General features: G+C 33.1%; 1 protein-coding gene across 1 annotated transcript in view; it reads left to right on the forward strand.

Annotated features, from left to right (window-relative positions):
- The first annotated feature begins 1735 nt into the window (after positions 1-1735).
- LOC106460736 (MAGUK p55 subfamily member 6-like) overlaps positions 1736-14830 on the forward strand; it is a 111594-nt gene continuing 98499 nt past the window's right edge. The window contains exon 1 of the mRNA XM_022387512.1: positions 1736-1848. Within this exon, the coding sequence (XP_022243220.1) occupies positions 1827-1848 (22 nt within the window). The 5' untranslated portion in view covers positions 1736-1826. The remainder of the gene's footprint in view (positions 1849-14830) is intronic.

The raw sequence follows: 14830 nt of genomic DNA on the forward strand, positions 1-14830 counted from the left end.
GTAAGATTTAATACACCTGTAACATTTAATACACTTGTAACATTCAGTACACCTATAGCATTTAGAACACCTGTAATATTTAATACACTTGTAACATTCAGTACAAAGGTAACCACTAAATATATGTTTAAGTTTCATTACTTTCTAGAGGTAAATAATAAATGTATTGCTGTTCTTATAAGTTTTGGAAGACTCTCATATTCACGATGCAGCTCCATATAAGTGGCGTTTACATTTTCTATATGAGGTTTGAAATGACTTAATCTCTCATCTTACTTTGAATGTGCTAAGCAACCAAACAAACAAATAAGCACAAATCTACAATTACCACTTCAGTGTAAATTATCACAGTTATCAGAACATATTTTAGTTTCCCAAAAAATAATGTTACAGGTGTACTAAATGCTCTAGGTGTACTGAATGTTACAAGTGTATTAAATGTTACAGGTGTATTAAATCTTACAGGTGTACTGAATGTTACAAGGAATATTAAGACAGCTTAAAATACAGGCGAACAGTATAACTTCAAAGAAGAGTGTACTGATTAGGTGTAGTTATAGTAATGTAACACTTCCTGTGATCACTACATGTCAAAGTAGCCTTGCTTTTACAAGCTCAATTATCAATCAGGAGAAGTTCGAAAACATTGAATATATAACATTCTTAATGAATGCAGAATACAAAGAGCATTATTGACAAAGTGATTTGTATGATCGTGAGTTGGAAGGTTTCTTTGAATCTACAATTTCTGCTGAACTTCCTATGAGTTCCTTTTGTCACACATATCAAAGCATGCTTTAAGTCACGCAGACATTCTATTCAATACATAAGTTGGATGAAAACACTACAAAATTGAATCATGTTTTGATTATATAAGAAAATATCATTCTAACAAATCTTAGAACAACTTTTTTAGTAAAACAACGATACTTTTTTTAATTCACAATTTCCCTTTATATTTTGATGTTATCAAGATATAGATGCTTATAGTTTAATTCAGGGAAACATTGTAGCTTCACTAAAACTTATTTGTCGTTCTTCTTTGATGTTTGGTAAAAGCAAAATCAATTCTTTTATGTGGAAAAGTAAAATTAAGTAAGAAAAATGGGCACAATATGTACAGGAGAAAAAGGCTAAGAAATGTATTTATCATGTACCTTAGTAAGGTTAAGGATTATCAATGAGGGAAAGTGATCATCACGTATGCTTTAAAAGCAGAATTAACAAAAAAAAGTGGTTACCATGAATCTTAGTAAGGAAAAGTATTAGCAGTTTTGGAAAATCGTCGTCTCATGTACTTTAGTAAGGAAAAATAGAATAAATCAAGAAAAATAGTTACTTTGTAAGTCTTACTTAAAATGCTTTAATAGGGAGCTTGATTAACTATTCATTTAATACTTCCATAATAATTACACCATCTTCCTGCACTGGTTTTCCGTAAATTAAGCTGTTTTTTACCATGTAACCTCTCTCTCTTCGACCAATCAGTTAAGGTAATATTTTAAAAGAGTATACTAATGATGTATATACATAATAAATAACGTGGGGAAGTAACGCCACATGGACATACCAATGAAGGACTGATAGTCTTATATTACTAAGTTTCAAGTAGCTACTGTTGATACTATGGCTACCTTGCTTCAATTTGCTATCACTTTAATAAATCGAGTTACGGCTTATTTCGTGAAGAGTAGTAACATTTTTGTTCTAACATATATTTACTTCTTTATGTTTTTTTCCCTTAGACTCCAAAATAATATCCGAGGAAATACCCAAACTGCCTCCCTGCAAACTGTAAGTAGCTGAAGCGAAAAATAGCTCTGAATATGGATGAAGATAGCGGTCATGGTAAGGTGCGATTCTTGTTTTCTTGAACGTTATTTAACAAATAATAGTATTACGTGATATGACATTGTAGTAAACGAGATAGATTTTACACATACATTTCTAAAACAGTAAAAGAGAAGTGTAATAAAGTAATCCAGGGGTTATCGTCACTCTACACACTCGTGTTTGATTTAGAAATTTTTAAACCAATAAGCTTTTAACAAGTAATTATTTCCATTTATTTTTAACTCATATTTATCTCTCATAAAACCTGGCAATCATGTATTCAACCCCAAGAAAGTATACTTTAAAGACCACTGCAAAATAACCTTGAAATTATATAAATAACTACAAAGATGTTTAATGCTGTACAATTTCAGACATAAAAATACCACTGACAGCTATGTCAATTTATACATATAATACAAGGTAGACTAGATCTTGTACAATATCCGAAGCGACAGTTGTAACACAAAAAAACTCGTAATAGCTATATAAATACAATAAAACAGTACATTTTGTAAGCATATTAAATTAATATGGCACATAAGGTGTGGATAACACACAACCAAATACAATGTTAGAAAATGTTGTAGCGTTAGCGTCTAAGTAGAATATCTCTCTCTATGTATATGTATGGTCTAAGTAGAATATCTCTCTCTATGTATATGTATGGTCTAAGTAAAATATCTCTCTCTATGTATATGTATGGTCTAAGTAAAATATCTCTCTTTATGTATATGTATGGTTTAAGTAGAATATCTCTCTTTATGTATATGTATGGTCTAAGTAAAATATCTCTCTCTATGTATATGTATGGTCTAAGTAAAATATATCTTTTTATGTATATGTATGGTCTAAGTAGAATATATCTCTCTATGTATATGTATGGTATAAGTAGAATATCTCTCTCTATGTATATGTATGGTCTAAGTAGAATATCTCTCTCTATGTATATGTATGGTCTAAGTAAAATATATCTTTTATGTATATGTATGGTCTAAGTAGAATATATCTCTCTATGTATATGTATGGTATAAGTAGAATATCTCTCTCTATGTATATGTATGGTCTAAGTAGAATATCTCTCTCTATGTATATGTATGGTCTAAGTAGAATATCTCTCTTTATGTATATGTATGGTCTAAGTAGAATATCTCTCTCTATGTATATGTATGGTCTAAGTAAAATATATCTTTTTATGTATATGTATGGTCTAAGTAGAATATATCTCTCTATGTATATGTATGTATATGTATGTTCTAAATAGAATATCTCTCTCTATGTATATGTATGGTCTAAGTAGAATATCTCTCTCTATGTATATGTATGGTCTAAGTAGAATATCTCTCTCTATGTATATCTATGGTGTAAGTAGAATATCTCTCTCTATGTATATCTATGGTCTAAGTAGAATATCTCTCTATATGTATATGTATGGTCTAAGTAGAATATCTCTCTCTATGTATATGTATGGTCTAAGTAGAATATCTCTCTCTATGTATATCTATGGTCTAAGTAGAATATCTCTCTCTATGTATATGTATGGTATAAGTAGAATATCTCTCTCTATGTATATGTATGAATACATCATTATTTACCAGAACTTTCTCAAACAACCGATTTATAGATGTCTTCCACATTTCCTAGAAGCTTTTTTTCTCATAAGCTGATTTCCTTTGAAATAAAATAATGCGAAAGCAAAACGGAAACCATGACTTGCTCATTTCTATGCTGCTGTATCATCATTTTCAGTTAAACATTGAAGTTGCAACACATCAAGATATTTCATAAATTTACACAGTAGAAATACTACCTACATGAAAGCGTGGTTAAGACTGTATGGAACAGTTTTCTACCCGCACTTTTTTATATTGAACATAACATAAGAAATATGTTTAACACTGAATCACATATGTACGTTCTCATAAACTAATGTTCTTTGTTTCAAATCTTTTAGTTGTTAAGTTTGTGTAAAAGCTGAATAATTAGATTGTAAAAATATATATTACCATGGTAACTGGCGATAACAGCATGACTTTATAACAAACTGTAAACGACTTGTTACTCATGAATTATTTATTAAAAAGTAAACTTACCAAGACGTGCAATGTTCGTTATAAGTTTTCTTAATTTTCTCGGGTTGTTAAATACATAAATGCAAAGAAATAAGACTTATTTAGATATACTTATACAATATTATTTTAAGGTAAAATTACACATATACATATATAATTTATAGATATTAAAATTCGATGACGAGGAACCCACTTTGAGACTAATAATGGCTGGAGACATCATCAGGTACCTGATGATGACAAAACCTTGTCGAAACGTTGTACATTCGCTGTTATGTTAAACTTATGTTAAAGTTTTTCTTCGTTACTCATTCAAGCCGTCTCCAGCCATTATAGATATTAAATGTAGTCTATAAAAGCAGGTATTTTGGGTATGTGTTTGTAGAAACATAAAATATCGCATTAATTTAAAAAACGATCGTAGTGAAAAACATTAAAATTTAAAACAAGATTATTTGTAAATGTATTTAATAAACATGAAGGAAAACGTAAGTTTAAGAATTGACAAAATTTTCTTACAAGGCAATAGATGGCGCTTATTATACAAACGTCCATTGCTTTTTCTCTGAAAAACGTAACAGTGTTTGTTATTTGTCTACGAATACAGCTAGATGGTTCTATCAAATGAAGTATATCTTTTACACAAATAGAAATCATGAATAACTTTCTTAGCCTTTTTGTCTGGCACTCAAATAATGTAGATTTTAGGATGCAGTTTGTTTTCATCAGGCTCATATGAGCTGAATGGGCTAAAATTTAATATTGATAAAGAGCCACAGTTATATTAAACAATTTTCCAAGCGAAGTTATTTATTTATATTCGTAATAGTTCGCATTCCATTACCTTTAAAAATTGCTCTATTAAAGTTGGAGTCATAGGTGTGTTATAAGAGTAATGATTAAATCCCATTATTTGGTTTGAGAAAAGTAGTCCAAAAGCTGGTGGTGGGTGGTGTTGACTAGCTATCTTCCCTCTAGTCTATCACTTGAAAATTAGTTACGGCTAGCACAGATAGCTCTTAAGTAGCTTTGCGCGAAATTCGACAAACAGACTTACTTTAATATAAAAAAAAAGCTTTAAATCGCCATCCAGTTAATTTAGTTTTAAACTGACTTATTTGTTACAAACTAAGTTTAATGAAGTTCAAAAGTCAGGGATAGACTACCACCAGTTTCTTTGCTTTATAACAAAGCCATGTTGGACTATCTGCTGTGTCCACCACGGGGAATCGAACGCGGATATTAGTGTTATAAATTCGTAAACTTATTGTTGGTTTAAATTTCTCACAAAGATGCTCAAGGGTTATCTGTGCTAGCCGTCCGTAATTTCGCAGTAATAGACTAGAGAAAAGACAGCTAGTCAGCACCACCCACCGTCTATTTTTAGGCTACTCTTTTGCCAACGGATTGATGGTCACGCTATAATGCTCCCAAGACTGAAAGGGCGTATTCGGACGGGTATTCGAACCCGTAACCTGCAGAGTGCGGTGCGAATTGAGCGTCCTAACCACTGGGCCATGTCAGACCTTTTGTAAAAACAATACCACAGACAATGATAATAATTTTGACCAATTACAAGTTTTACATGGAACTACTGCATATTGAAATACAAATACTGTTAGGACTTTCCAGAATATTAGTGTTATTAGTAAACTTAGGGAAGCTACAATTTCCCATGTTCCTATTTACTCATATGTTCAATTCTACCGATGTCGTGAAAAAGTAATTAGAGACTTATCTAGTGTGCTGGACATTACGGAGGCCGAACCATCTGTAATCCTCCAAGCAATCAGTAACCAATTTCTAGTTTGCAGTACCACAGAGCAGAGATTAACTTATGTTATAGTAGCATGATCAGGATCTGCTTTATGTAAAACAGTGGCTTTCATCTTTTTCCAATTCTTTTCGGTTTTGAACGGAAATGAAGAAGAAAAGCTGTGGAGTAAGACCAAGTTCAAAGAAGGCGTGATGATTTCAGACTGATTCAATCTTGGATGTGGAGAGCTTGATAGCATTTTGCTAAGTCCTCTAAATGGATAATTAACTAGCTATTGATTGACAGCACTGATTTGCTACATAGGCTAGGTTAACTATTAGGGATAAGACCTGAGAACTTAACATAGAAGCAGGTCATTGATAGTTAATTGCAGTGTGATTTAACCAAACCCGAGAGGATGGAGACCATAAGAGGAGATTATTTAGCACCCTTGAACGTTATTAGTATAATAATGTACTGATTACATACTAAGAAGAGTTATAGCAGTTAATGACCACTGTTGGCCATAGCTAACGCATTGCCCACTGGACTGAATAAAATATGGCTTAGTTGTAAGTCCTCCAGGATACAGATACATGCCTGCTCAACCAGAATTCAGATAATGAAATCGGGTTCAGCATGGCTGAAGACGAGTGCATTTCAATGGTATTGGGATAAAAGACAAATTATTTCCTGAAGCACTCCAAGCAAATTGTTATGCAACTGATCATTGAGCTGTTAATACACAAAATAAAGACCAGTCCAGCTAGGACTGACTTGTTTATTTGCAGCTGAGCATACGATTGCCAAACACAGTCACCAGGCTCGAAACTTCATTCTGTTGCTATTTCATCATAGCATTTTTTTGATGCATGGTCTATTTTCATATGCGTTAGTATTCACCCATCCCGCATATTCCCATAGACACTTTGATACATCTGCACTGGCAAGAGAGTCATACATCAGATCCACAAATAGCTATTCTTAATATCTCAAGATCAGGAGATTTGGAGAACAATCCGTCGACTGTTGCACAGTATACCATCATGATATATGGTAGATTCTCATCTCAGCCAGTTCAGTCAAATTTAATAAACATAAAAAGCATACAATTAACAGTCAAATCATTGGATTGAGGATGGATTATATGCTGAAGTTTGCATTTTAACCCCACCTAACATTTACTTGCCACGTATCAGCAATCAAATGACTGTTGATCCACATAAATCTCTTCTGGTGCCCCAAACCATGATATCCACTGAATTTTAGGCAAAGGACCAACTATATCTAAGAAATTCTCTTGAGAGGAGAATCTACAATTTTCTGTGACGCAGTTGTTGTTTTTATTTGCCAGACATTGAATATATAATACAATATTTACACCATTGTTCGACATCTTTGTGTAAATGCAGCAAAAAACAACCAAACAACAAACTACCAAATTTTGTGCAGTTATATTGCAACATTTGACAGTTTGTGATGCTCTTGCTTCACTTCCTGCCTGATAAATAGAATCTAAGCTTTGTTTGACTTTAAGTCCTTCAGTTGATCTTTTCAATGCTTCTAACTGGTAATTTAAGGTGTTTAGACATATTCAAAATTTTAAACACTGTTATGGTTCATTGCTACTGCTACTATAATGGCTGTCACTGCTAAGTGTCCAGGATCTGAAAAATCAATGAGTGGACATAATTTTCACTGTCTGGCGAGAAAATATGTGGAATTTCTATGTTGTTGATCGGGATATCGTACAAAGAAGTTGAGCTCTTGCAATTTCATTGTCCAAAGTGTAATTTGTGAAGTGTATTAGCCCCTATATTGATGTCTCACACTCAAATGATGAACTCCCTCCCTATAAGTAGAGATGGTGGTAATGTTTAACAAATACTACAGATGCAAGAATCCTGTTAGATATACACAACTGTTTCATTTAAATTTAATAAGAGTATTAATTAATTTTATAGTGCGAATGTTAAAGTAAGTTATTTTTAGAAGTGATAGTTATAGCAAGTTTGCTTATGTAACTGTTTACGAATCATTTGTTGCGTAGTTCAATTGTTGTGAATTAACGTCATGTTACGTACTCGAACCTTCTGATTTTTTCTCGTCGCTTTAAATGAGTATTGTTACATTACAAAGTATTTTAGTATGTTTAATGTTCTAGGTCTCAGTCGGGCAGTGTGTGTACTTATATATATACATATATATATATATATAGAGAGAGAGACAAACAAGTTAGAGCAAGTTAAGTTAGCGAAAGTAAAGGTAACAGCGAAATTAGACTGCGTGTAAGTTTAGAAACAACGGGCGATTTCTTAAGTGAGTTTCACAGCTTGTATTGTAATAACAGAGATAAAGGAGAGTAATTTGTCTTTTCAAACGGTGTTTTGAAGTAATTGAGCCCGCCTGTGTGGACTTTGACACAATTATTTAAAGCTCTGGATACAACTGTGATAACCAGTACTGTAACGAATTTTTGTACATACGTTTGATTTTGTTTTAAATATATTATTCTAAAACAAGTGGATTGTATCCTGTCTGTTTATTGTTGAAATTTATTGCTAGCAAGTCACAGACATCAAGTGAAAAGAATCTGGCCATATGAAACCTGATACATTCATTTTTGTTGTATGGTGTCAGTACTCAGCACTAGTTAGCACATAACTTGCACAAGAAATCACACACACCCCATGTTCCCCTAACTGTGACAAAACCACTCCAATTCCACTATAACAGACATCTTTATCCATAATACATAGAGAATGGTTATGAGGATAAGCCAGTACCTGTGCTTCGAGGACTGGAACATGCCTTCACATTTCCATGTGCATTAAAAGTGTGTATCAATAAGTCTTAGTCAATACAGATAGTGATGCAGCCGTCTTAGAGATAGTGGCCATACAACACTGGTAACACAGTGCAAAACCTAAGAAGCTGCATGGTTTTAATTTAGTTACTGGCTGAGGCCAGTCCTTGATCTTTGAATACTGCAATCTTTGCAGGGTCATTAAAAATATGACCCTACTTACTTTTCGAATTTCACTTTCAAGTCTGCATCCCTAATGTGCTGGAATACTATTCTAAACTTCTCAGCAGCAGATTGAAATGTATGACCAGCGACCAGTATGTTGTCCACTTAGATATCTCTCCCATTGCAATCCTCTAAATCATGAACCACGATAGTGGTTCATAATAGGATCACACAGGAATTTTCTCAAAACATTCGGGCAAAACTACCTTAAAAGCAGACTGATTCTTGAAAAAAAAGTGATTTCATGATTGTAGACAAAATTAAAATTTACCCATTTGTTCTTATTATTATTATTGTCTCACAAGCCTAGAACAAAATCGACTGGGTATTTTGCACCAAAGCCTAGACAGATATATTATATGAAGTACTGCAAATGTCCATGACCTATTTAAAAGTTGATTGTTTTTCACTGAAAGTTGATTTACGTGTTTATAAATACATAATAGATGCGATGTTGCTCTGAGCAGCTGCTTTTGTACTCGAGGCGTGTTAAACGTGTGTTTACAGGAAATCTCAGGTACAAATAATTACTTTTAAAGACACGAGGCTATATTTGAAGTGATGACGTATTTGTTTTATTTGAAAACGCTGCTTTTCTACTGGTAACACACAGCCCCCACTAAGTGCATATATTTGCCCTTTGCTTTGCATTAAAAACCAACATACAAGAAAATTAAACACTGCGAATTTGAAATCTATTGAAAAAAATAGAGATCACAAAAAGTAAACAAACAAGGATGCAGATCTACTGCTGACAATTTATTCAAGCTATAAGTTCCTATTATTGTAGCAGTCTAAAGTTAATGTACCTATACAATCAGGGTTCAACAAGAAAAACATAAATTATTCACAATAATAACATTTAGAACTAAATTAAACACAGTTAATAAACAAATGCCTGGCCAGGACCTCACACCAATATTAATAAATAATTTATCATAAATATTAATAATTCAACAATAATGGAATCAAGAAAAAAAAACTAGAAATAAAAAACCTAGTTCCAAAAAAAACAAAAAACAAATACAATATTCAAAGAATACCTTTTAATATCAATAATAATATCCATAACAACATCGAGTGACAAACAGCAATAACTATACCCTTCAATACTATCTCATGACTCTTTCTCTCTCTCTCTCTCAGTGAAGCTTCTAGCAGGGTATTTATTCACAGAATAGGTCAGGAGAGTACAACCTCATGCGATGATAAATTTACATATTCTTTTGCTACATTAATAGTATCTGTACGTCACCGCTAGGAAAGCTGATGTCAGTTTCATCATACACACATACGTATTTATTCAAAATATAAATTATCATGTAGAAGGTGAGTTAGCGTTTTAATGCAACAAAATTTATAAATAAACTAAAGGATTGAAGGAAATAATAAATGAAAAATAAACACAACCATAATATAAAAAATAGAACTTGCCATCTTACACTTTTTCTGCCTTGAAAAACAAAGTGATGACAATAATCACTTCGTATAATATATCCTGATTTTCGTATCCTTACTTTAACTCCCTTTTTATACTGACATCATGAATTCTTTAAAGTTTAAGTACAGATACCTTACAAGAAAAATACAACTTACGTTGTTGAATCTTCAGCTAGATCTTCTATACCTTCTGGCTATGATTCAGCTTACCGAAAGTTTAACACTTTGAAGATTAGCTAACTACAATAATTAACTCTGCGACGTGGTCGCAATGTCCTTTGAGGAGAAGATAGAGGTAAGTCATCAGTAGGATCCGTTGAAGGATGAGAAGTGGACACACCAGCAGAAGCCCTTTTCTTGTGGGAGAACCACCATTAAGTTTTCTGTAGCTGAAGTTTTCATTTTGCTGCAACTGACCAGGGCGATTACTATCTTCTTCACTGATGAGAGAATTGTCACTGGGGAAAAATATATATATATTAGAAATATGAAATTGTCTTATCACTGACATGATCTAGGATGTTTTAATTCATACACTAATGGAGTAACACACTTTATAATTTCGAAAGGTCCGTTACACCTCGGATCAAATTTTGCAGCAAAATGTTTTACAGCAGAAGGTAAAGGATGTGTCCTTAATAATACTAAACCACCTACTTTAAATGTGTATAGGCGTCTATTACGGTTGCAGGCTTGTTGCTGTCGCTTTTAGAGAATGTTTGTTCATCAATGGTTTGAGGTGCTGTTGGGTATTTTGTCAGTTGGTCCCAAGGAAGGAAGATCTCACATCCCAAGTGACATTTGACTGGCGTATAACCTGTAGACTCATGAATACAAGTTTTAATGATTCATATAAATTATTATTCCAAGTTCGGTGATATTTTTTCAATGTAAGCAGATATCATTCTACCAATATTTCTATTTACTCTTTCAGTAATGTTAGACTGAGGATGATATGGAGTTGAAAAGATGTGTTTAATTCCCATAGCTTTACAAGTTTCATCCATCAAATGAGACACGAATTGTGGGCCATTATCAGATACAAGAGTCTTTGGAATACCATATTTACACAAGTATTCATTAATTAGTTTATTGACAATCACCTTCATGGTTATTTGTTTCTGTCCTAGATATCCGATAAGGTCTCATGATGTCTTATTATCTCACCAGGTTTCATTAGTTTAGTGCTTTGCACAAATCCAGCTTGCCGCTTCTGATCCAATTTAGCAATTTGACAAACATGGCATGACAACACATAATGTTTAATGTCCTCTCTCATTCCAGGCCAATAACCACGTCTGGATACTTTGTCTATTTTTCTCGGACACCTAGATGAGCAGCCGTAGGATTATCATGCAATTCGATTATAATTGCCAGTCTCAATGTTTAGGGAATAACTGGCCTGAATTTACCATTGCTAGCAACTCTTTTTGTGTCATAAAGATCATTATCATTCAAGACATAGTGTTTGGATTTACTTATAGTCTCTGCAATTATAGTAGAATCGTCTCTAGTGTTAACATTGACAATGACAAAAAGTTTAGGTGATAGCTTACTGATGTCCAAACCTGGAGTTTCTTCTTGGTGGTCAATAGGATATCTAGATAGGGCATCAGAGAACTGGTTCTCTTTTCCTTTTCTGTGCAGTATTTCAAATGTTAAGTCTTGTAATTTTAGTGACCAACGCACCAGTCTACCAATTAACTTCGGAGCTGACTGTAACCATTGCAAGGCAGCGTTGTCAGTTATAACTGTAACTTCTTCTCCATTTAGTCATATTTAAAATGTTTCTATAGCACAGACTACAGCTAGATATTTTAATTCTGTAGTAGTATAGTTTCTCTCTGCAGAGTTCTGTGCTACTGGTATATGCTATGATACTTTTCTGACACAGAACTGCTTCTAATTCAACATTTGAAGCATCAGTATGCAAAAAACTAAATCTTTACGAACTTACGAAGCTGTGATTTCATACAATATCACGTGCAAGTATAATATCTTTTATTTAGAGAAGCTGTAGAACTTTGGCTACCTAATGGTGTTTTTCACAATGTAATAACACAAACCATAGAATAAGTGCATCAAATGGATATGACTGGATGTGGTAGAATCAAGTATATAACAGAAAAGACGTCACACATCTATCTCCATATATTAATTAATCAATTCACACTTGTAGTATATGACGTCACTGTTCAGTAGCTATTCTGGTTTACACGACAGCCGACGACTGTATATAAAAGCCACCAAACACATCTTCAAGCAGTTGTAATAACTCCAACTCAAGTGATATCTCGAAAATAGAAGTACTCACGAATAGAAACAAACACAAATGACGCATGCTGCCATAAACATATATCCAAATCATATTTTATGTTATCTACAAAATACATAGATGTATGTTTATTCCAACATAGTAGGTACACAAGCTTTGACATAGCAATCAACTTTAATCGCCATATTTATCCCAGTAATGCAACTCCGTAGGGGTCGTGAAAAACCCGTTACCTCAGATAAACATGTAAGATAGCTTATACAAAAAATATAGAAAATGATACAAATATTACCTGATTTCGACAGTCTGTGTAAATTTTTCATGTTGTGGAAAGATGATATATACAAACCACGCTATTAGACATGATCTTACAAAGCAACAACTTGTGTGCAACATATTGAATTAATTCAAACAAAAATTATATAAGCAAATGTCTGCCAACATCTACCACAAAATATAATCTGAGTGCTTAGATTGTAAGGTCCTTTGTCTATTTGTCTAATTTCCAGTAATTTAAATAATTGCTACCAACCATCAGTTTCCCTTGAATTCTATCTTGGGATCTCAGCAGTAATTTTGTTACATCTTAATGTCTCGAGTCAATCTTTCAACATGGGTTCGGTGGATTTGACCGACCACGTGACCTGTTTGTACTCCTTTAGTCTTTATAGTTTTGATACTACTAATTTTTAATATAGTATGTATATCTTCAAAAAAATTTGTAGATTTTGAGTAAACATTATAAGTCTTTCACATTTAAAAGAATCACATTTTTAGTGAAGAATTTTTAATAAAAAAAGATTTTTAAAAGATTTGTCCGTGAATATATCGAGTATTTTTACTAGTCCGTATGCAAAGTGATTTTCATATTAAGTTTGTTTGTTTGTTTGTTTTTGAATTTCGCGCAAAGCTACACGAGGGCTATCTGCGCTAGCCGTCCGTAATTTAGCAGTGTAAGACTAGAGGGAAAGCAGCTAGTCATCACCACCCACCGCCAACTCTTAAGCTACTCTTTTACCAACGAATAGTGGGATTGACCGTCACATTATAACGCCCCCACGGCTGAAAGGGCGAGCATGTTTGGTAGGACGGGGATTCGAACCCTTCATATTAAGAATAAAAATACTTTTCTTCGTTTCAAAAATCTCATATTTCATTTGCGTAATCTCTAAAACCTTCTAAATACATTTCAAATGCTTGTTTCAGTAAAACTTTACATTTTATCTGTTATTTTCTCTATCCTAACTCCATACAAGACTGGTCAATTTAATTGATTTCATAACTACAAAAAAGTCTAAATTACCTTTTTTCTTTCTAGAATGACTTCAAATTGTAGCATGAAATTACATTCATTTATCCTAAGTAGCTATAAACTCGTAACAGTATACATCTATTTATAATTAAATTGTGTTGTTTTATTGCCCTTTGAACCGAGTCTAACTACTAATACTATTCGCGCCATTATAAGTTGTAAATCACTTGGGGAACGTGGAGTGGAGCTCGTGTTACGCTATCGAATTATATTACCCATGAGCTTCTCTAAGCTACTTGCTTGCGTCCTCGTGAAATATTTTGATTATATTATTATTTATTTTACCTAATCTAACCTTAACTAACCTAAAGAAATCTCTATTATTACACTTTAGTTACTTTTATAATAATAAATAAAGAAAAACATGAAAAACAAGAAATAAAGTACTCACATCTGTTTTCTTTCTTTCTTTTTTTTGCTGTCGACTGTCAATGACACTTAACCGTACATTTTTTAACTTATTGGTTTGTTTGTTTGAAGTTAAGCATAAAGCTACACAATGGTCTATCTGTGCTCTGCCCAGTACGGGTATCGAAACCCGGTTTCTAGCGTTGTAAGTCCGCAGACATACTGCTGTGCCATTGGGTAGGCAATTTATTGGTAGTAATGTACTAAATAATTTTTATTTAATTAAATTATGCATCAAAGAACATAGAATAATAACATACAAAAACAGACAATTTTCTCTAACTATCACAATTTATCTGGTTTTCTAACTATGTGACAAGAGCTGTTACAAATTCGTTCAAACTAGTTGTTAGCTTTCCTGTTGGAATGAAGGTTGTACTAACAAAGAAAATTACAATTCTATGTTCAGAAAACAACGTAACATAATACATTATTTGATAGATGAAAACCTTGGCTTTATATTGGTTATACATAATACAGTATTAAGAGTAAAAGAGAACTATTAACAAATACTGAAAGAGAGGATGTGACAGGTGGTGTGGTAAGAGGGGTCTGACTTTCTATTTAATGGCTCTGTAACGGAACAAGATTGAAGGCTATAAATATTGTTACGACAGCGGAAGTCACGCGACGCTGGGAGCATTCGCGCTGGAGTTTCTAGAAGAATCATAACTTATCGAGGAACCCCACGAATGTCCCAGTG

Source organism: Limulus polyphemus, unplaced genomic scaffold, assembly GCF_000517525.1.
Source record: "Limulus polyphemus unplaced genomic scaffold, Limulus_polyphemus-2.1.2 Scaffold826, whole genome shotgun sequence".
Classification (NCBI taxonomy): Eukaryota; Metazoa; Arthropoda; class Merostomata; order Xiphosura; family Limulidae; genus Limulus; species Limulus polyphemus.